Source organism: Sminthopsis crassicaudata, chromosome 6, assembly GCF_048593235.1.
Source record: "Sminthopsis crassicaudata isolate SCR6 chromosome 6, ASM4859323v1, whole genome shotgun sequence".
Lineage (NCBI taxonomy): Eukaryota > Metazoa > Chordata > Mammalia > Dasyuromorphia > Dasyuridae > Sminthopsis > Sminthopsis crassicaudata.
Genome location: NC_133622.1, coordinates 166,076,109 through 166,097,875, shown reverse-complemented (window position 1 = coordinate 166,097,875; position 21,767 = coordinate 166,076,109). Strand labels below are relative to the sequence as shown.

General features: G+C 36.1%; 1 protein-coding gene across 4 annotated transcripts in view; it reads left to right on the top strand.

Moving 5' to 3' along the window:
- Positions 1-21,278: 21,278 nt before the first annotated feature.
- Positions 21,279-21,767, top strand: part of RUFY3 (RUN and FYVE domain containing 3) — a 131,582-nt gene continuing 131,093 nt past the window's right edge. For all 4 annotated transcript variants that reach the window (XR_012483464.1, XM_074275112.1, XM_074275113.1 and 1 more), the window contains exon 1: positions 21,279-21,719. Coding sequence is in view for 3 of the 4 variants with exons in the window: in XM_074275112.1 (XP_074131213.1) it covers positions 21,404-21,719 (316 nt within the window). In the remaining variant the exon portion in view is untranslated. The remainder of the gene's footprint in view (positions 21,720-21,767) is intronic.

The following is a 21,767-nucleotide window of genomic DNA, read 5'->3' as shown; positions in this document are numbered from 1 at the left end:
GGAAAGTTGTTCCTACAACTTTGGGCTCAAGGATACTCGGTTCAGTCTTTAGGTATCCAGACCCCAGAGAGAGAATATCAGCTTTTCTTATATTCTGGTTCACTATTCCCCCTCCCCCCCAAAAAAAATCTCTTAAGGTTCATATTGCTCATGCCTATGATCTTTTAGCTTCTCCCTAAGAGAATTATCAGGGTTTCTTCCATTCTGGAAGTCCAAGAGAGAGCTATATTTCATAACAAGGACCCAATGAGGGTCCAATTCTCCTTATTCTGGTGAATTGGGAGCACAGTTTAATTTGTTCATCATCTTTGATGCAATCCCTTAGGCATAGGGACCATTGAGCAATATTTTAATCAACCTAAATCACAATTCCTTCAGTTTTTACCCAAAGCCTACAACTTATAGGAGAGGAGATGATAGATTAGTAAGGAAAGTAGAGCCTTTCCTGAAATAGTAAGCCAGGATCAACAGTCACCAATCAGTACATCAAGACCCCCAAATGGAGGCTCAAGAGATGAAATAGTTTTAAACTCTGGGCCATAGTCTTTGGAGTGTGAAGGAAATAATAGTTGAATAAATATTAAGCACTCACTATGTATCAGACATTGTACTAAGTGCTGGGGATACAAAGAAAGGCAAAGATAAAGAAAGGAGTTCACAATCTAATGTGGGGGAAAAGACAACATACAGATAACTATACATAAAGAAAAATGATAGCAGGAAGTGGCAACAGTTGTGAGGACTAAGATTTCTTGCAGAAGGTAAGATTTTGAGGGACTTTAGCTGAGACTTGAAGTATGGCAAGAGGTAGAGAAGACATGGAGGGAGACGAGTAAAAATGCGGAGTTTCTTGTGCAAAGAATAGGTAGTGTCACTGGATCATAGACTACATGAAGAGGAATTCTAAAGGAGACTGAGGAAGGAGAACATTACAGGCATACATGGGAAATGGAAAGTCATATGTGAGGCACAGGAAGGTCGGTTTAGTTGGCTGACAGTGTGAAAGAAATTATATAAGAAAAGTGGAAAGGTTAGTTTGGAGCCAAGTTATAAAAGAGATTAAGTATCAAAGAGAGCATCTCTGATCCTGAGGTGATAATCACTGGAACTTCTTAACTGAAATCAGAGTAACAAAGATAGTTGTTCAGAACAGAGAAATATTGTTAGAATTGTGCTCTAGAAATATTCTCTTGGCAGCTGTGTGGAGGATAGACTAGAGAGGAAAGAAACTAGGCAGAAAAGCCAATCAGGAAGCTACTGCAATAATCCCATTTAAAAGTGACGAGGGTCCACATAGGTTCATAGCCATAGAAGTAGAAAGAGTGAAAATGGTGGTGATGATCTCAATAAAAGCAAGAAAATCGGGAAGAAGGGAAGGGTTTAGAGAGAGACAGATTGATTTTGAGATTCCTGTGGGATGTCCAACTTGCAGTGTTCAAGCCTTAAGAATCTTTTAACTTTAAACCACATACAAATTGAATATTCTGTTCCATTTTCCCAATATGTCCTACTGTGGTTGTTTCTCACAAAGACAACCATTATATCAGAGAGGTGACGCCATGACATGCAGATGAATTGTATTTATGTGAGGGAGGATTACACAAAGTCACCACCAGCCTCACTTTCTCCTCCAGAGTCATCTGGGACCAGTGGCCCAACAAATCAGTATGACTAGAGATGGCCTTGGGATGCAGTGAGAGATCTTGGCCTTTGCAAAGGTCTTTTAACAGATCAGTTTTACTGAGACAACTACTCATTCAATGATTAAGGCTAGGTAAGAAAAAAAATGAGGTAAAGAATGACTTTTTTATGTAGTAAAAAAAAATTAATAAAAGTAATCAATCTGGGAGGGGAAGATTTTAGGGTTTTGGGTCAAAACAGAAATAATTTCTATTCACATTCACTGTGAGAAAATCTAGATCCAAACAAAGCCCAAATGGGCTTGACCTGGGACTTTATATTGGCCAATAAATGAGAGCTACAGTAATTTGGGTTTAAGGCTTCACTTTTTCCTCTGGAGTCATCTGGGTCCAGTGGTCAGACAGTACATATAAATAGAAAGGGGGCAGCATAGAAAATCAAAGACAATTTTTGTGCAATTTCTTTATATAGTTTTCTAGAGAAAAATATTTTAAGCTAGTCACTCTTTATATCACCTTACTTTATTTTGTGAATGTGTGTTTTATGATGAATAAAACTTCAAATTAGATATCTTAATATTTCTTAGTTCTGTATCTGACATTTGCAGCTTTCACTTGACCCATATTGCCTATATAGGAAGATAATGCTAACAACTAAGCCTTCCTTCTTGAAGAAATATGAGGAAATGTTTTGTGTAAAGGGAATTTCTGATCCCTGTATATCTTTTATGCCAAAGTCTCATTCATACTTCATCATACTCTTATATCCTAAATAGAAGAATGAACAAAAAGATATTTATTAAGTATAGATTATATACTTAATAAAGTATGCTTTACTGCACTACTAAGCACTATGTATATAATTAGAAAAAGTAAGATAGTCCCTGCTCTCATGAAGCTTATTCTCTAATTATAAGAGACAGCACATAAAAGAAAGTTCCATTTTAGAGTGGGTGATTATGCCTTTCTGTTCTCAATCAGAAATCACAAGAATGTTATATAATTCTAAAATTCTATTTATATACTTTTTATTTTCCTTTTGGTTAAATGTGTCTAGGTCTGATAGGGATATACTGATATCGCTTAATTGTTATAGCTTTGCCGTTCATTTCTCCCTGTAATTCAGCTAACTTTTCCTTAAAGTATTTAAATACTAAGTCATTCTATGCATAGATATATTAAACATTACTGTAATCTCTTTAGCTATGTTTTTATCATATTTAATATACCTTGTTTGTTTTTCTAACCATGTCCATATTTGCTATTGACTTATCTGAGATCATAGTATTATCTGTTTTTTTATTATTATTATAACTTTTTATTGACAGAACATATGCCTGGATAATTTTTTACAATATTATTCCTTGGACTCACTTCTGTTCTGGCTTTTTTCTTCCCTCCCTCCACCCCCTCCCCTAGATGGCAAGCAGTCTTATACATGTTATAGTATATCCTAGATACAATATATGTGTGCAGAACCGAACAATTCTCTTGTTGCACAGGAAGAATTGGATTCAGAAGGTAAAAATAACCTGGGAAGAAAAACAAAAATGCAAACAGTTTACACTCATTTCCCAGTGTTCCTTTTCTGGATGTAGCTGATTCTGTTCATCATTGATCAATTGGTACTGAATTAGATCTTCTCTTTGTTGAAGATATCCACTTCTATCAGAATACATCCTCATAGAGTATCATTGTTGAAGTGTATAATGATCTCCTAGTTCTGCTCATTTCACTCAGCATCAGTTGATGTAAGTCTCTCCAGGCCTCTCTGCATTCATCCTGTTGGTCATTTCTTACAATAATATTCCATAACATTCATATACCATAATTTACCCAACCATTCTCCAATTGATGTTTCTAGCCACTACAAAAAGGGCTGCCACAAACATTTTGGCACATACAGGTCCCTTTCCCTTCTTTAGTATTTCTTTGGGATATAAGCCCAGTAGTAACACTGCTGAATAAAAGGGTATGCTCACTTTGATAACTTTTTGGGCATAATTCCAAATTACTCTCCAGAATGGTTGGATTCTTTCACAATTCCATCAACAATGCATTAATGTCCCAGTTTTCCCGCATCCCCCCCAACATTCATCATTATTTTTTCCTGTCATTTTAGCCAATCTGACAGGTGTGTAGTGGTATCTCAGAGTTGTCTTAATTTGCATTTCTCTGATCAATAGTGATTTGGAACACTCTTTCATATGAGTGGAAATATTTTCAATTTCATCATCTGAAAATTGTCTGTTCATATCCTTTGATATTGTCTGGTTTTGGTTATAGTTTCATGCCCAGTTCATTAATCTGTTTTTTCTCCCTTTTTCCCTTCTCCCTTTGATAGTATTGAGAGCTATAAACTTTCCATTAAGGACTGGTTTGGCTGTTTCCCAAAAGCTTGGTGTATTGTTTTATCATTATAAATTTTCTTAGATGAAATTACTAACTTTTTATGATTTTGTTTCTTTTACCAATTCTTGAAGATTAAATAAGACTCCTTTTGATCTGGAAATTAACTAAATATCTTTTAATATAATTTTGATTAAATTGTAGTTATTAAAGGATGTATCTTATAGTTTTGCTTTTCTGCATTTTTAAAAATGATTCTGCATTTCTCTTTTGGCCCTCTTTTCCTTTGTGCATATTTTCTTGTTTTTAAATTTTCAATAAGGGTAGAGAAGTGTATTCCTAACTAGGCCTGATTCAGATAGGTTTGGCTTGCATTGGAATGAAATAAGACACTCTTAGACCATATAGCATTTAACAAAAGTTTAATTAACAATAGCATAGAAAAGATATTCAGCAAAGATAGTTAGTTCTTTTATAAGATGACTTTTGATCTCATTTCTTATCTGAAATAAAAAAGATAGAACATCCATATTATAAACTGAGTAACATTTCTAGAAGATATCATATTATACACATTTTGAGAATACTCTAGACATGAAGCACATTTAGGTCTCCAATAAAGCATTGTCTTAGATATTTTCCCAGAGTATATCTCTGTATTGGAGGCAAACTCAGAGGGAGAGAAACCTTACTCCTCTTTGGGGTCAGCTTCACAAACACACACACACACACACACACACACACACACCCCAATGCTCCCTTTCCCCTCCTCATCCTCTCCTCCTCTTCATCCCCCATCCTCAAGTCTTTAAAGCCTAGAACTCCTTCCTTAGGATATATAAAGCAATGAAACTTCTCAGAATGGAAATGTACATACTACCACTCTCCATACTGTAGATGGTGCCCCAGAATCACTTTAGATTCACAACAGATCTTTGAAACTGAAAAAGTGAGCCTCATTGAAGTTTTGCTTTAGTTTGGCTTTTGGTTTTTCATCATTGAAAAAAGTTATTAGAACTTCTTTTTGGACTAAATGTGGTGATTTGTACTATAGTACCTGTAAAGATAAACATTTGTAAAATCATCAAAAAGAAAAAAATACTGGAGGACAAGATTCACAAACTGGAAATATGTTCTATTTTGTACCATAAGAGATAAGTGAATTATACTAATTAGCATTTTTATACCAAAAAGAACTACTGTTGGGCTCCACTTTATAAACCCTTTCCCTTTTCACTAAGGAGCCCCTTTCCAATGGATCCATATATAATGAAAAGGGATAACCTTCTTTTCTCACACTTTTTGACCCTTTACATTCCATACTTCAGAGCCCTTGGGAAAATTACTTAAAGTTTACCATTTGGTTCATATGTAAATGATGCAAAATGATAGGGAGCAGAAAAATACTTAATGTATAATATCAAGCATGGGACAGCTATTTAATTTTTCTACACAAAAATGCTAAAAACAAAGGCATATAAGTACAAATTAAAGAATTTTAAAAGGAAATAAGACTCTCACATAAGATTGATACATCAAAATATTAATTTCTTATTCATTTAATATTTTCCCCAGTTACATTTAAAACAAATTTTTTATATTTAAAAAACAAAAACTTTTGAGTTCCAGATTTTCTCCCTTATCCCCACCCATGCAAGAACATTTCCATAAAAAGTTAAAAAAAAAAAACCTCAAGAAAAATAAAGTTAAAAAAAAAAAAAGAAAAGACTATGATTCAATCTGTATTCAGGCACAATCAGTTTCTTCTCTGGTTATGGATAGGATTTTTCACATTGTCCTTTAGAGTAGTTATGGATCATTGTACTGCTGAGAATAGCTGGTCATTTCAGAACATTGATATTACTTTGTATAGAGTACATTTCACTTTGAGTTCATGGAGGACTTTCCAGGTTTGTTTGTTTGAACAGTTTCCCAAGAGCTGCTTCTCATCACTTCCCATAGAACAACAATATTCTATGACAATCACACAGTCATTCTCCAATTGATGAGCATCCCCTCAATTTCCAGTTCTTTCTCTGAGAAGAGAGTGATCCATCAAGATATGATTCACTTTATTGCTCTTCTGAACAGGCCTTATACTTTTCATCTTAGCTCTGCATTGTCCAAATAATACCTTCTAGCAAGCCAGACTTTTCCCCTTATTAGTAGTCTTTCTTACCATGTAGAAATTTGCTGCCAGTCAACTTGTATTTTCCTGGAATTGGCCAGGTCACAGGATCAGCATGCCACAAGCCAGGCTCTATCACTGCCTACCACATTTTCCCCCAGTTAAATACTTGCTGTCTTTAGTAAATAAAGTTGGATACAACTAGTGCATTTGTCTCTTTCCAATTCTGGAAAGTTTCCTAGGGTCCTGCTGAGGCTTGTGTATTGTTCTCTCAAATTCCTTCCCTAGACCTTTTCAATAAAGATTCCTAAAAGGTCTCATTGGTCTCTTAATGCCATATAAAGAGACCCATAAATTCATTCAGCACAGTACTTAAAGAAAAGAAATATGTACAGACTAATCATACACTTAGGTTAACAATATGTTTATTTTACTATCTGCTTAAAGAGCAACTAGGTAAAAAGCATATATAAATATGCTATAAAAATATAAATTTTAAATCTGACACTTTGGAACAGATCTTTATTGCATTCAGTAGAAAAGAGAAAAGGAATAATATCACTTTCTTTTTTTAAATCCAGTAAGTCAGAGGCCTTTCCAGTTCAGAGGAAAACAAGGGGATTATACTCCTTCAGCTGTGGAAGTTGCCAGGGCACACTTATGAAGTATACCCCAAACTATCTGAATAATAAATAGCCCCCTTAGTCGATAGCGGCAATAATATGGTCATATTGGTGATATTATTTTCAAGGAAGGGAATTGTGTTTTTATTACATGATGGGAAAAAATGTCTAGGTGCTATTTCTAATAGACCCATTGGCTCTTTTTAGGGAAATAATTATTTTATATGGAATTTAGAAAACATAATGGGAGTTAGAATAGAATTAGTATGAATTAAAAATGAAAAGCTTTAATTTTGTTTAGAATGGGCTAAATTAACATAATTTTTTAAATTCCCTTCCTCTCTGGGCTGTTTTGAGATGGGCAGTCTCAAATGAGAAGTATGACATCTGAGATACCCCACTCTCCTGGGTTTTTCCTCCTATCTATAACTTTTCTTTCAATTTTACTCATTTTCATATTTCTTGCGTGATTTCATTGTATAATTTAACTCCCAGATGTATTTTTCCTGCCCTGCCCTGCCCTGTAATAAACACTTTCTGTTTCTGGACAAGCAGTTTCCTTAATCCAGAGAAATGGCTCCTTTGGTCTGCAAATACAATGTCTTGTCCATTCATCTCTAAGTTTCTTCCTACGGAATAGCAAATCAAAAATTCTCTGGTTGACTGGACAATGCAGACAAGCTCTTTCCTCAAAAGGACTGTGCATTTGTCTGAGCACCAAGTCTCTTTTTATAGCAAAGTAGTTAGAGTCTCTCTCTTCCCTTCTTTTTTCTGTGTCAGAAAGAGAATTTGAAAGCAACCAGATTTCTTTGAGAAGTTTCCCTCTCCTATGCTGCAAATTGGGCCATGGGATAATAAGTCTTTGCAAATACCTTTAGAATCTAGCTCTCTTCCAATGAGCTTCAAACCTTTCACCAGTCAATTAGGAAAGCAATTGTTCTCTCATGATTAGTTGGTTCTCAGAACAGTAACTGAAACCTTCATGTCTTGCATCGTCTTATTGTCTTATATTTTGTCTTGTATTCTCCTGCTTATTTTTTTCCCCATAGCCGCCTTCAAAGACAGCTTTTTTGAAACACCAATACCTCAGATCAGAGCTTCCTAATGATCAGTGACTCATTGTTAGGTAAAATAAGGTAAAATCTACCTTTCAGTCAGTTATAAAATCAGTCTTCACTTAATCTTCCCTCAGTCCCCAGACGGTCATTTGATTTGTCTGTTATAACTTTCACAACTCTTAAAAGTACTCATGTGGGAATGAGCTGAAGAACAAATAGCCTTCTATCACTGTTACTCCAAGTTATTTCTTCCTTCAAAAAAAAAAGTCCTTTTGATTCATTCTTCTGAGGGTAAGTTCTCTTTACACTCTTCCTCAGTCTGTCTGTCTTTTACATTTTATCTGAGAGATTGTATTTCTTTCCAAGTAGATTTTTACTTTTTACTTACATAAGATGTCTTTTTCTACCCCTGTCAGCAACTGAACCCTTCATAGATGAAAGGGACAGCACATTACATAAATGGAGAAATTTAAACATTTTTATCATGGAGGTGGAATCAACAAAACTTGGCAAGATGAAGTGTCAAGGAGAAATATGACTGAGCTTTTTGGCCTGAATGACTGGAAGAAAAGTGGTACCACACAACTTAAAGCTTTTAGTGCTAAAATAATAAGACTAATGACTTTGTAGGGATAGATGGATCTGTAGTTCTAATCTGATGTTCTTCTGATAGTCCCATTGGGGACATTTGATGAAAGAACATGAGACTACTCATCTTCCCTGATGCTAACAAAAATGGCTTCAAATATTCATACCTAACTTTCTCATAGAGTTTCAAAAAAGCAGGTTTCTTGTTGATAGTAATAAAAGCATACATTCAGATGGAATTTCAAGGACACTTTAGAACAAATTGTTAGCTATTATAATTGGAGCAATTACTTTGCATTTTAATTATGATCCATTACATTTTTTCAGTAAAAGCAACATGGAGAGGATAATTATCAATTCAGTTTCAAAAAGAAATAACACCATTTCTTTTTAAAGCTTTTGCTTCCTTCAACATCTAAAGAAGTTTGCTTTTTTCTTTTGATTATATTTTTATTTTGTTAAATAAATTTTGTTTATTTTTTATTTTTATTTTGTTAAATAAATTAAATTTTAAAATTTTAACTTTTCTTTGTTTTAATATTTTATTTTTCTCCAAGTATATGTAAAAATAATTGTTAACTTTGGGTTTTTTTTGTTTTGTTTTATTTTGTTTTTACAATCTTGAATTCTAAATTCCCTCTTCCCCATTACTTAGAAGGCAGGCAGAATGATAGTTATTCATATGCAACCATACAAAATATATTTTAGTCATATTCTGAAAGAAAACACAGACAAAAAAAAAGAAAAAGTTAAAAATCAATATGCTTCAATCTGCATTCAAATTCCATCAGTTCTTCCACTGAAAGTAGACAGTATTTTTTTTTATCATGAGTCTTTTGAATTTGTCTTAGATCATTATATTGCTAAGACTAAGTAAATCATCATTGTGCAGTATTGCTATTACTCTCTACAATATTTTCCTGGTTCTGCATATTTTACTTCAGTTCATATAAGTGTTATGAAGTTTTTCTGAGAACACCCTACTTGTTATTACAGCACAATAGTATTCCATCACAATCATATACCACAATTTGTTCAGCCCTATGCAATTGGTAGAGATCTCCTCAATTTCCAATGTCCTTTAAAGAAATAGTTTAGTTACAACTTTGCCTTTGGATCTTAATCCAAATCCAGCTGAATTTTCTGCCTCATTCCACTCCTCTTGATGATAAAGAATAGATAAATACATACATATATAGATACATAAATAAAACTGCTTTTTGAAGTTTGAAGCTTGAAGAAGCCATTAGACTTTCAAGTACTATAGCATGCTAATATGTCACATTTGAACTCAGGTCCTCCTGACTTCAGGACTGGTGCTCTAAGCACTGGGCCATCTAGCTACCCTCTATATAAATTCTTTAGGAAAGAGTATATATAGAAAAATAGCATTCCTTAGTTTAGAGTGGGCAAACTTTTCCCAATCTTCTGCTTGTCCTTACTTATTAAGCAGCTTTTGCTTAGTTTTAAGTTTCACTTGTAATGAATATGTTCTCACTACTCTGTCTTTCTCTTATTATATAGCCTGTCCAGGTCATTTAACTTCTCTCCTCCTAATTGTAAAGATTTCTGGTGCTTCAGAATACTGCAAATGTAATGCAAATATCAAGGGTGAAATTTTTAAAAATGTTTTCCAAATACATGCAAAGACAGTTTTCACATTCACCTTTATAAAACCTTGTGTTCCAAATTTTTCTTCTCTCCCTCTCTGCCCCCTCCCAAGATAGCATGCAATCTGATTAGGTAAAGCGTATTTAATTATTCTAAACATATTTCCATATTCATCATGGTGCACAAAAAAAATTTTTTAAGAGAAAAAACTACAAGAAATAAAAAATATAATAATAAGCAAGCAAACAAAAAACAAAGTATTATAGTTTGATCGACATTCAATCTCCATAGTTCTCTTCTTGGATGCAGATGGATGGCTCGCTCCATCACAAGTTTATTGAAATTGTTTTGAAACATCACGCTGTTGAAAAGAGCCAAATCCATCACAGTTGATCATGTAATCTGTTGTTCCTATGTTACAATATACAATGTTTTCTTGGTTTTGCTCACTTCACTCAGCATCAGTTCAGGTAAGTCTTTCCGGGCTTTTTTTAACTCATCCTGCTCAGCATTTCTTATAGAATAATAATATTCCATAACATTCATATGCCATTATTCAGTCATTCCCCAACTGATCATCATCCACTTCATTTCCAGTTTCTTGCCACTACAAAAAGAGCTGCTATAAATGGGTTTTTGCATATGTGAGTCCTTTTTCCTCTTTTATGATCTTTTGGGATACAGACCTGGGAGAGACACTGGCAGAACAAAGGATAACTGCAGTTTGTTAGCTCTCTGGGCATAGTTCTAAATTGCTCTCCAGAATGGTTGGATCTTTTCACAGCTAAGAAAGTGAATTCATAACGGAAAAAGATTAAAAAGCAAACATAAAAGATACAATAGTTAATTATAATTACTCAAAATTGGAATGCTTTAGCAAGACAAAAATAAGGGAAAGCATTGACTGGAAAAAATCTTTGTGTTGAAGATATGTGATATCTAAAATAGGCAACTAACAGAAATAAGGCCAAAAGCCATTTCCTATTAAATACTCAGTGAAAGGAAAGAAAGGAACTTATCAAAAGACTTTCAAACTATTAATAACCACATGAAAGAATTTCCAAATCACCATTAATAAGATAAATGCTCATCAAATAATTTTGAAGTTTCCCCTCACATCTATTAAATTGGCAAAGATAACAAAAAATGTAAATGTCCATCTGGGAGTCAATAAGGAAAAATGGGCACACATGCACCAATGATGGAACTATGAATTGGCAACCATTCTGAAAAGCAATTGGAATTACAGGTAACAAAAATGTCCCTTTGATTCTGAGATGGTACTGCTAGACATATACCCCAAGGAGGAGAGTCAGAAAAAAAGCTCCAACATATATTCCTAAATATTTATAGCAACACTTTGTTTATAGCAGCAAAGAATTGTAAACAAAATAGATATCCATTCATTGAGAAGTGACTAAACAAGTCATGGTAAAGGAATGCAATTAAATATAACTTTCCTAAAAGATTCAGAAAAACATTATACCCAAGAACCAAAACAACATAAATGGAAAGGATAATTAAAACTGTGCTTAGATGTTTAATAAATACTGACTTAATAAAAACTGATTAATTGATTAAAGCTGGAGAGGATGTAAATTGAAATCTAGTCTCAGACACTTAATAGCTGTACCTTGATAGGTCATTTAACCTTGTTAACCTCAGTTCCTGGTCTGTAAAATGAACTTTGCCAAGAAAATCCCAAATGGGGTCACAGAGAGTAGTACACAACTGAAATGACTCAAGAAGTAGTATATGTATATGTGCATATGCATGTATATGTATACACACATTCATATATATATATATATATATATATATATATATATATATATATATATATATTAAGGAGGATTTCCCTTAGGAAAAGGTTTGTTTTTATGATTGGTTTATTGAATTCTTACTCTTTTTGTCAAGACAAAAATGTTCTGGACAATGTGGAGATGGACAATGTGGAGAATGTGATGTCAACCAGTAGAATAATAGATCATCTAAAATGACTTTAAAATTTTGTGTTTCTGTATATATGTGTGTGCACTTATTTTGTTTTTGTCTTTTTCTCTAAGGGTAGGGGGTCACCTAGACTTTTTAATACTACCTGTCAATCAGAAGTGTGAATTAGGTATGAACAAGGACTTTTGTTATTCTCTCTGTTCAGTCATATCTGACTCTTTGTGACTCCATTTGGGGTTTTCTTGACAAAATACTAGAGTGCTTTGCCATTTCCTTCTCCAGCTCATTTCACAGATGAGGAAACTAAATAAAGCAAATAGAGTTAAGTGATTTGCTCAGGGTCCTGCAACTAGTAAGTGTCTGAGGCAGTCGGATCTTCCAGCTCTAGGACTCTATCCATTGTTCCACCTAGCTGTTCCAAAAAGTCTAAGCAATTCTATTGAATCAATTAATCACTTCCACTACACTTAAATTAAAAGCCATTAGTTTAGGTGAAAAAAAAGTCTTCCAAAGGGCCATAAAATAGAATGAGGCTTTCAAGAAAGTTGGTTGAGATTGACTGAGGAAACTCAATAACATACCTCATGGATTTTTGTGTAAAATAGAAAACCAGTTCAGAACCACATTTCTTGTCTGGGCTTAGAGCAGTTTCATCCAACCCAGTGAGAGGTGCTGGAGGAATGGGGTCTTTGTCTCTCTGTATGTGTCTCTGTGCCTGTCTCTGTCCTCCTTCAAACTTTTTAAAAAATCCTTGGAGTTAGCCTGGTGACCAGGTATATAGAATGCTGGACTAGGAAACGGGAAAATCTGAGCTCAAATATGGCCTCAGACATTCACAAATTTCCTTCATTTCAAATCAAGTAATAGGCAAAAAATGATTTTTCAAAATGGCAATGATGAGTTTTAAAGCCTTCAACTTGACAGATTAATATCATTTTAAAAAGTCATTTTAAATTATTAACTTAAAAAATCAATAAATATGAACATGTCAATATGCAAATTGAAAAGAGAATTTTATATAAAACAACTTCCATTTTATACAGGAATGTTTTTTCACTAGGAACAAATTTTGGATTTTTAAATTAAAAAAAATTTTTTTCCAACAGTTCCTTGACTGTATCCTCTTCTGAACTAACTTGTTTTTCAAAAATGATCATTGATCGTTTCTTTCTTTTCTACCTATTACACAAAAGGAATTAAAAGACCTCCTGTAGCAAATAATTTATGCAAAGCATATCTACACATTGGTTATGTCTGAAAACATATCTAATTCTGTATTTTTAGACTCTCAAAGAGTGACATTTGTCATAATTCCTCTAGAGTCTCCTTTTCCTATCACCATTTATGATCTACTCTCCAAAAATTGCCTTTAGTTCCACCCCTGCAAACAGAGTCTTTGTAAGCATGAAAGGAACCAACTAGGAAAGCCAATGTAACCACACTTCATTCTAAATATAGCTAGTAATTTGCATTGGGGCTATTCATAATAATCTATTTTAAAAATCAAGATTAGCAAGATTCTCACTATCTCATGAATCCCTAGCCAGGATGGAATCTTGTTTAGACTAAGGGTCTGAACTTCCATCTCTTTGTTTCTCACACTTTGCCAACTCTGATTTTGCAATTCCCCATTCATCAATTATGAAATACACTGATCAAAACAGGTTCAGTGAAGCCATTAATTAAAATAGTCTAAATAAACTCTAAGAACAGGAAAACTTCATAGTAAACATCTGCTCTCTTAGAAGAGAAGCGAAAGATAAAACAAGTCATTATACTTTATCCAATTTCCCAAAAAGAAAATTTCTGTATTATCGGCTCTAGCTACACTATTCCTCAGAGACCTGACAGATAGAGGTCCTTATCCTCCTCTTATGTCATTCCCTGTTTCTCTCCTATTCTCATTTCTCTCTCTCTCTCTCTCTCTCTCTCTCTCTCTCTCTCTCTCTCTCTCTCTCTCTCTCTCTCTCTCTCTATATATATATATATATATATATATATATATATATATATATATATATATATATATATATATATATATACTCTCCCCTGAAGTCTTTGAAAGAGTTCCCAAATCAAAGCAAAATTGAACACAAAATTTCCCATGCTACCTTGCTGGTAATCAGTTTAAAAATTCTTAGCAAGAAAATGAATTCTATCCAATGACTTCTACCCTCCTTTCTTAAGGAGAAGCCTATCAAGCCAAGAGGTTCCATTACAGCCTGAAGAATTTCATTATAATATGCAATTTCTCTTCAGAAATACCTAGAATTACATAATGATCATAGTTTTTAAGTCTTTTACAATTTTCTCCTTTATAGTGTGTGGTCATTGTACAAATTCTGATACATGTGTCCCACCTAGCTCTCTTATCCCTGTCTTTGTTTCTTATGGATATAAGAATTATAATTATGAAATGATATTTCATTGAATTCTTATGACATAATTTGTTTAGATATGACTAATAAGAAAATCCACTTCGTTTTTAGATTTTTTGTTTTAACAAAAGTGTTGGTATTGCTTTGTATGTGTGCATGCATATTGGTGCATCCTTTCCCTTTTTCTTTGATCTCTCTGTATAAGTCTGATATTGGTATTAGCGGCTCAAAGGGCACATACAATTTAGTGGCCTTTTGGGTATGATTTCAAATTGCTTTTCAGAATATTTGGATCAATTCACAGAACCACTAACAACACATTAGTATTCCTGTCTCCTTCCAACAATTGTCCTAAGCTTATTTTCAGATCTTTGCTGATCTGATAGGTGTGAGATGAAGCCTCAGAATTGTTTTAATTTATGTTTATTTTATTATTAGGTGTCTCCTCCCAACGTGATCACTGTTTTGTAATGGTGGAAGGGCCAGCATAGCTCAGTGACAGTCGACTTATATCATGCAGGTATGGTGGAGAATTCTGACAAAAGGTGATCTACTGGAGAAGGAAATGCAAACCACTGTTGCATTTTTGCCAAGAAAACCCCATGCATGGATAGTACTAGAGTGATTAATATTGGAAGATGAGCCCCTCAGGTCAGAAGGTATTCAATATGCTACTGAGGAAAAGCAAAGGATAATGACAAGTAGTACCAATATTTGTACCAGTACTAGAGTTGAAAAGGAAGTTCAGCTGCTCAGACATCTGTTGACAAAAGGAAAGTCCAATGCTGTAAAGATCAATATTGCATAGGAACTTGGAAATAAGGTTTATAAACGAAAGTAAGCTGGATATGATCAAATATAGAAAGTTTATATGTTGACATATTGGATGTCAGAAGTTAAATGGACCAAAAAAATGGGTAAACTTAATTCAGGTTATTATTTTATTCATATATATATATTACTGTGGACAATAATCCTTTAAAAAAAAAAGAAGTACCACTCATAGTCAATAAAAGGTTGAGAAAAACAATGTTGAAGCATAATCTCAAAAATGACAGAAGGTTATGTTTTCAAATTGAAGGCAAACTGTTCAACATCACAGTAATACAAGTCTTTGCTCCAATTACTGATGCCAAAGAGGCTAAAGTTGAGTACTTCTATGAAAATATACATCATCTGCTTGAAATGACACCCCAAAAAAAGATATCACATTCATCAAGGGAATTTGAAAGCTAAAGTAGGAAATCAAAAGGTAATTGGAATAAACTCCAAGTATGCTCTTGGAGTACATAATGAACAGTGCAGATATTAATAGAATTTTGTCAAGACACATGTCATAAAAATCTCTCCTTTTCAAAAACCCCAAAGGTGACTCTCTACATGTATATCACCAGATGGCCGATGTGGAAGTAAGATGTATCTTTGCAATCAAAAGTGGAGAAACTCTATACATAAGTTAAAAACAAGATCTGGAGCTGATTGTGTCTCAAATCATAAGTTTTTATTGCAAGATTTAGAGTTAAATTGAAGCAAGTAAGGAAAATCACCATACAACTTTCTTCTTTCAGTCTATGACATGAATTTAAAGCATATTATGTGCGTATGGTGTGAGATGTTGTTCTAAACCTAATTTCTGCTTGCTGGCAGAAAGGTGGCAGAGAATTTAAGTTGCAGAATGAGACATGTTGAGCATGACCAGTTCATACTTGTTGCTTGGGTTTTCCTTTTTTTTTTTTTTTTTCAAATGCAAGTGAAAATTGAGATGAAGGAAAGAGGGCTGGTAATAACTGCAAAAAAGAAAAGAAAAAGGGTAATTGAAGCATTTAAAAGAATATGCACACATGTTTAATCTATATTGGATTGTTTGCTGTCTTTGAGATGGGTTTGGAGGAAAGGAGGGAGAAAAATTTGGAATACAAGGTTTTTGCAAAGGTGAATGTTGAAAACTATCTCTGCATGCATTTAGAAAAATAAAAAGCTATAAAAAAAAGTAAAAAAAAAAAAAAATAGAAATTGGTGATTTAATGACTTCAGAGAGGTGATACCTAAAATGCAAAGGAACTAGATTTTAGGGAAGGAGGGCTTTCTCCTCTGGAAGCATCTGGGTCCAAGGGCCAAATATAGAATTAGATATAGATCAAAGTGCCTGGAGATGGTCCTGGAGGCAGTAGGAGACCTATGTCTTTTTAAGCAAAAGGTTTTAACAGATCTCTGTTTGACTGAGGCAACTATCCATTCAGTAACTAAGGCTAAGTCTTGAAATGAGGGCATTTTCTGCCCTCTTTATCTAATAACAATAACAACAAAATATCAATCTGAGAGGGAAAGAACCTAGGCACCCAAGTCTGAACATCAAACTGTTTCTACTTACATTTTCACTGAGGCAATCAGATCCAAAGCAAAGGCCCAGGGATCTTGGCCTGTGACTTGTTGTTGGCCAATATAAGAGCCAGAGTTTAGGTTTAAAGTATGGTCCTTAAGAAAGACATCTAGCCTGTGAATTCCAAAGTATTGAGAAAAGAGGGGAAAGAACGGAAAGAGGGTGGGAGGGAGGGAGGGAGGGAGAGAGGTAATGCTGTATCACAAAATAAACTGGACTTGATAGAGGGAAGGAAGTGCAAAGGCCACCAGCCTCACTTTCTCTTCCGGAATTATCTAGGTCCTGTAGCCATATATAGATTGAGATAATTGGAGATGCCTCTGGATAAAAATGAAATACCATTGTACCGTAAGAAATGGCAAGCAGGTGTGGATTTCAGTAAAATCTAAAAAGATTTACATGAAAAGATCCTGACTGAAATGAACAGAATGAGAATTACTTTGGACATAGTAATAGCAATGTTTTATGTTCATCAACTGTGAATGACTTGGGTATTCCCAGCAATATAGAAATCTAAGACAATTTGAAAGATCTCATAAAGAAATAACTATTCATATTTGAGGGAAAAAAAACTGATGAAGTCTGGATGTAAATAAAAGCATATTTTTTCACTTTTTGGTGGGGCTTTTTCTCCCCCTTCTTTTTATTATTAATAGGACTAATATGGAAATATTTTACATGATTTCAATTGTTTACTATCTTGGGATGGTGTGGAAGAGGGAAAAGAATTTGGAAATCAAAATATTTCAATAAATTATTAAAATTTGCTTTTACAGATAATTAGGAAAAAATACTATTAAAGTCTCAGCCAAAAAAAAAGAAAAAAAATTGGTGGTTTAAAAAGACACATAAATAGTTGGATATACATCATTAAATATTCTGTTTGGTCAAAAAAGATGAGAAGAAAAATAAGAATCATGTCGCAAGATAGCTTTGAAAGTAGCATGTTCAATTTCTTATATACTTTTCAAAAAGCAAATTATATGTGTATGTGTAATAGAGATTTGAGATTTTGTACACAATCACTTTCTGTTCTGCCTTTTTTTTTTGGTAAAAAATTTTAAGTTTTTTTCTAAAGAAGTTAAATGATTCAGCTGGCTGACTTGTTAACGAGCAACACACTGGAAAAGACTCCGACACTTTAGTTGTAAGAATATCTGATGAGATCTATGATTGTGCCAGAGAAACTGAGCAAGATAGAGATTAGAGAGTATTCAATACAGAATTTATTAAATGGAGAGATTTACTGGGATCAATGGATTCATAGTTGGTCCCAGGGCTCAAAGAATTCAGTACTGAATATCGGTTACAGGATTTTTTATAGGGTAACATGAACAATGACATAATGGGGGAGGTACCTGGATGGGGATGACCTAATGGGGGGGAGGCACCTAGGATAACATGATGGAGGGAAGTGGATATTCTAATATCTAAAATGGATAAAGGCCTTTATCCCATCAAACATTAAGAAGGAATGACTATATCCTAACTGTCTTAAGATATAAGACCTTAACCCTAACATTAAGAGGGAATGGTTATAACCTGAGGTTATAACTGAATAGGACAATTAGGGAAACTGCGTCAGGGCATTAAAAGAACTGTGGCACAAAATGATGTGGGGTTTGGCACCAAAAGTTGGGGTTCAATCATGTGAAGAATTCACAATGGCCATTCTCTTTAGCAAAAGATAGCTTTATTTAGGAAAATAGGTTACAGACAAAATGAAGGGATACAATAGACATCAGGAATGATAAAATATGAAATAGAGTGGGAAAGCATATGAAAGACAAGTTCTTCAGTGGAACTCAAAATTTATGCAGTAGAAAAGGAGCACCCTATAAGATTGGGGTATACCCTTAGCTGGCAGGCTAAATCCTGAAGGGACTTAGCACCCTAAAAGTTAGCTGTGAGAAGTAGGGTTGGGAACATGGTGCAGTTAGGGGAGATATCACATGGCATGGGGCCAAGGAAAGGGGAAAGGCACAAGGTGAGGTGCTGACTTAGAGGAAGGTAGCAGCAAAGCCATGGGCCATAAATTGTTTTAAAGGGAGAATTTAGCCTCAGGATCTTGACATAACTTGAATTTCTGACTGGATTATCTTTAGAGGGTGTGACCTAGGAACTAAACAGATCTCCATTATCATTGCTTGCTTAAGGGTTAATTTTATCAATTCCTCAGCTAATCATACCTAATATTGAAGAACTATCCAATCTATTAGAGTTACTCTTAGAATTTGGAGACTTGTAGCTACAATCTGCCATCAGGGGTAGATTGGAGAAGTGAGCATCCAGAATGAGAGAGTAGAGGCCAGGAGGAATGACCACTTTATAACATACAATATAACAAATCAAAGGCATGGATAATTACTTTCAATGTTTTTATTGTGCAAAATACCCTAATTACCTCAAACCAGTGGTGTATAGATAACTTTAACAACCAGTCCTTTGAGAGGGAAAAACATATCTACAAAATACTGCATTTACATTTTCTCTTCACTTAAGTCTAGACAATAAACATTAAACAATTACAATGTGCCAGACTATCCCTGCCCTCAAGGAGCTTAAAATCTATTACCACTAGAGTTTACCATCAACAATAAATCAAACCCTGGTTTAAAGTCACTGATTTTTGAGGTGTCTCCCACTGAAAATTTAATTATGAACTCTCCTTTTGGAGCAAGATTCAGCTCAAAAGTTGTGGAAATCTCCAGTAACTTCTCAGAAAACACAGTACCACACTAGTTTCCTTCAAAATGATAAATGTTCTTCAAAGTTTTCCGATGGATGAAAATAACTTCATAGTAAGATATTTTTTGCATCTCTTTTCTTTTCTGCCTTCATCTTTTCCAGGAAAATAATCTCTGTAGTGAATGTACTCAAAAAGGTCGATGTTTTTAAGCTGCCTCCCGACTATGACAAGAGGGGGGAAGAGGCAGAGAAATCACATGCAAATAACTATGTGCAAACAAGACACAAGACAAATTGCATATAATCAGAAAGAGAAAGCACTAACATTAATGGAACTAGGAAAAGACTTCTATAAATGGTGAGATTTCAAAGAAGCTAGGAGAGAAATGAGGAGGTATGGACGACAGAGAAAATACCCCACTAGGAGATGGAGACCGAATCTTTGTTAATCATGTATTTGTATTAATTCCATCGGGGAGGATAATATACTCTTAAAATGTCATGTGAGGAGATTAAGGTATGAGGTAGGAACTTTCAAGTCATGGACTTCCTGAAAGCAGGATTTTATATTACCTGGGTCTTGCCCAGATAATGAGCCTTTATTTCTAGACTTTCGAATTGGAAAGGCCATGGAGTTCAATTTTTGAGGCAGAGGTTTACTTGCCCCAGTCAAAGCCTGAATATCTGAATTCGGTACTTCTGTACTCCGAATCCCTACTCTCCACCAGGCTGCCTTGGAGTTCACCCTTCCATGGGTTCCACTGCACAGCATCATCAAAAGAGTGAGCATTCTCACCAGAGCACCTCTGCAAATGTTAATCATTATTTATAGATTGGAACAAAGGGCATGTGGACATTTTATATCCATTCTCCAGAGCCGCCTCCCTTCACATGCACGCAACTATACAAAAACGTTTTAAAGGAGCGGGAGGGGGAGGGGAGGGGGCGGGGAAGAGGAGGATCTAGCAATCGTGAGTTTCCCTCCCATTAGTCCGTAAGGACATTTTTTTTGGTCTTTGATGGAATCCAACCTGGTATGTTTAAAGACCACATAATTGGCAAAAGGTGAAAATTTCAGAGAAATATTTGACGTAAAGCCTGGGTTAATAACGTGACATTACGGATCAAATGATTTTTAAAAATTTAAAAGAGAATTCTGTTTTTGTCTCTTCCCCTTCAGTCCCAGAGTTTAGCACAGCTACTGGTCCATCAAAGCTTAATAAACGCGCTGGTTCACCACAAACTAAATAGGCAATTTCTTGTGATGTGAAAGTAATCCTATTGATCAGGGTGTCACGTGACTTCCAGGGAACAAAAGGAGGGGATGGGAGGATTCCACCTTTACCTTACATCAGGACCTACCTTCCAAAGTCCAGATTAAAAGACTTTAACTTAAAACGAAACCACCGGAGGGAAGGTTTTCCCACTCCGTCCTTTCAAGCAGATGAAGTTATTAGATTAGGTCTACTGCACAAAGGTGAATTTCAGAGATAGAGGGGGCTGTCTTTCCTAAACCAGGTGTGTAAAGACTTAGAGGGAGAGGGAGGAAGAGAGGGCCCCATCCACGTGGGGAGGCGGGGCGTGTCTTTTAATCTGGGAGAAAGGGAGGGGAGAAACTCGAGTGGAGGAGAGGAGGAGGGGGAGGGGAGAAGAAAAGGGGAGCAGCCTTGGAGCGGCGGATGGGGTTCAGCTCGGCTCTCTTAAAAAGGGGGTCTCCTACCCTCAGTCTCTTCCCCCTGTCACTCAGGGAGGGAGGGGCCGGGCCTCGAGGTGGGGTGGAGAAAAGGCTCCGGGCGGGGCAGCAGAGGTAGCTCCTCCTCCTCCCCCTTCCCCTCCATTTCGTGCCTCCCCAGGTTTTCTCCCTCCCCCGGTTTTTTTTCCTGCCCCGCCCCGCCCCGCCCCCGGTGGGGGAGGCCGGGCAGCTAGCTCCTCGGCTAGCCAGTTCGCTTGCCCGGGGCTGGGCTAGGCTGGGCTGGTCCGGGCGGGCCGGCGCTCTGAGCGGCCACGATGGCAGAGCCTTCCGCTCCAGCTCCGGCTCCGGCTCCGGCTCCTGCTCAGGCGGCGACAGCGGCGCGGGCCGAGGGCGCTGGGGAGCCACAGCAGTCCCCGGCCGGGAGCAGCCCCGAACCCGGATCGCCCGAGCCCGCGCCCTTCTTCCTGCTGTATCCGGGCGATGGCGGCGCGGGCTCGGGGGCGCGGCTCCACCACCAGCCGCCCCTGCAGCCGCAGCCCCCGCCGTGGGGCTGGAGGACTCCGCCGTCCCCGGGCTCGCCGCTGCCATTCCTGCTGCTGAGCTCACCGGCGCCCGGCGGCACCAAACCCCGTGAGTACGGCGGGGGGGGAGGGGGGGGCGCGGGAGGGGAAGGGGCTG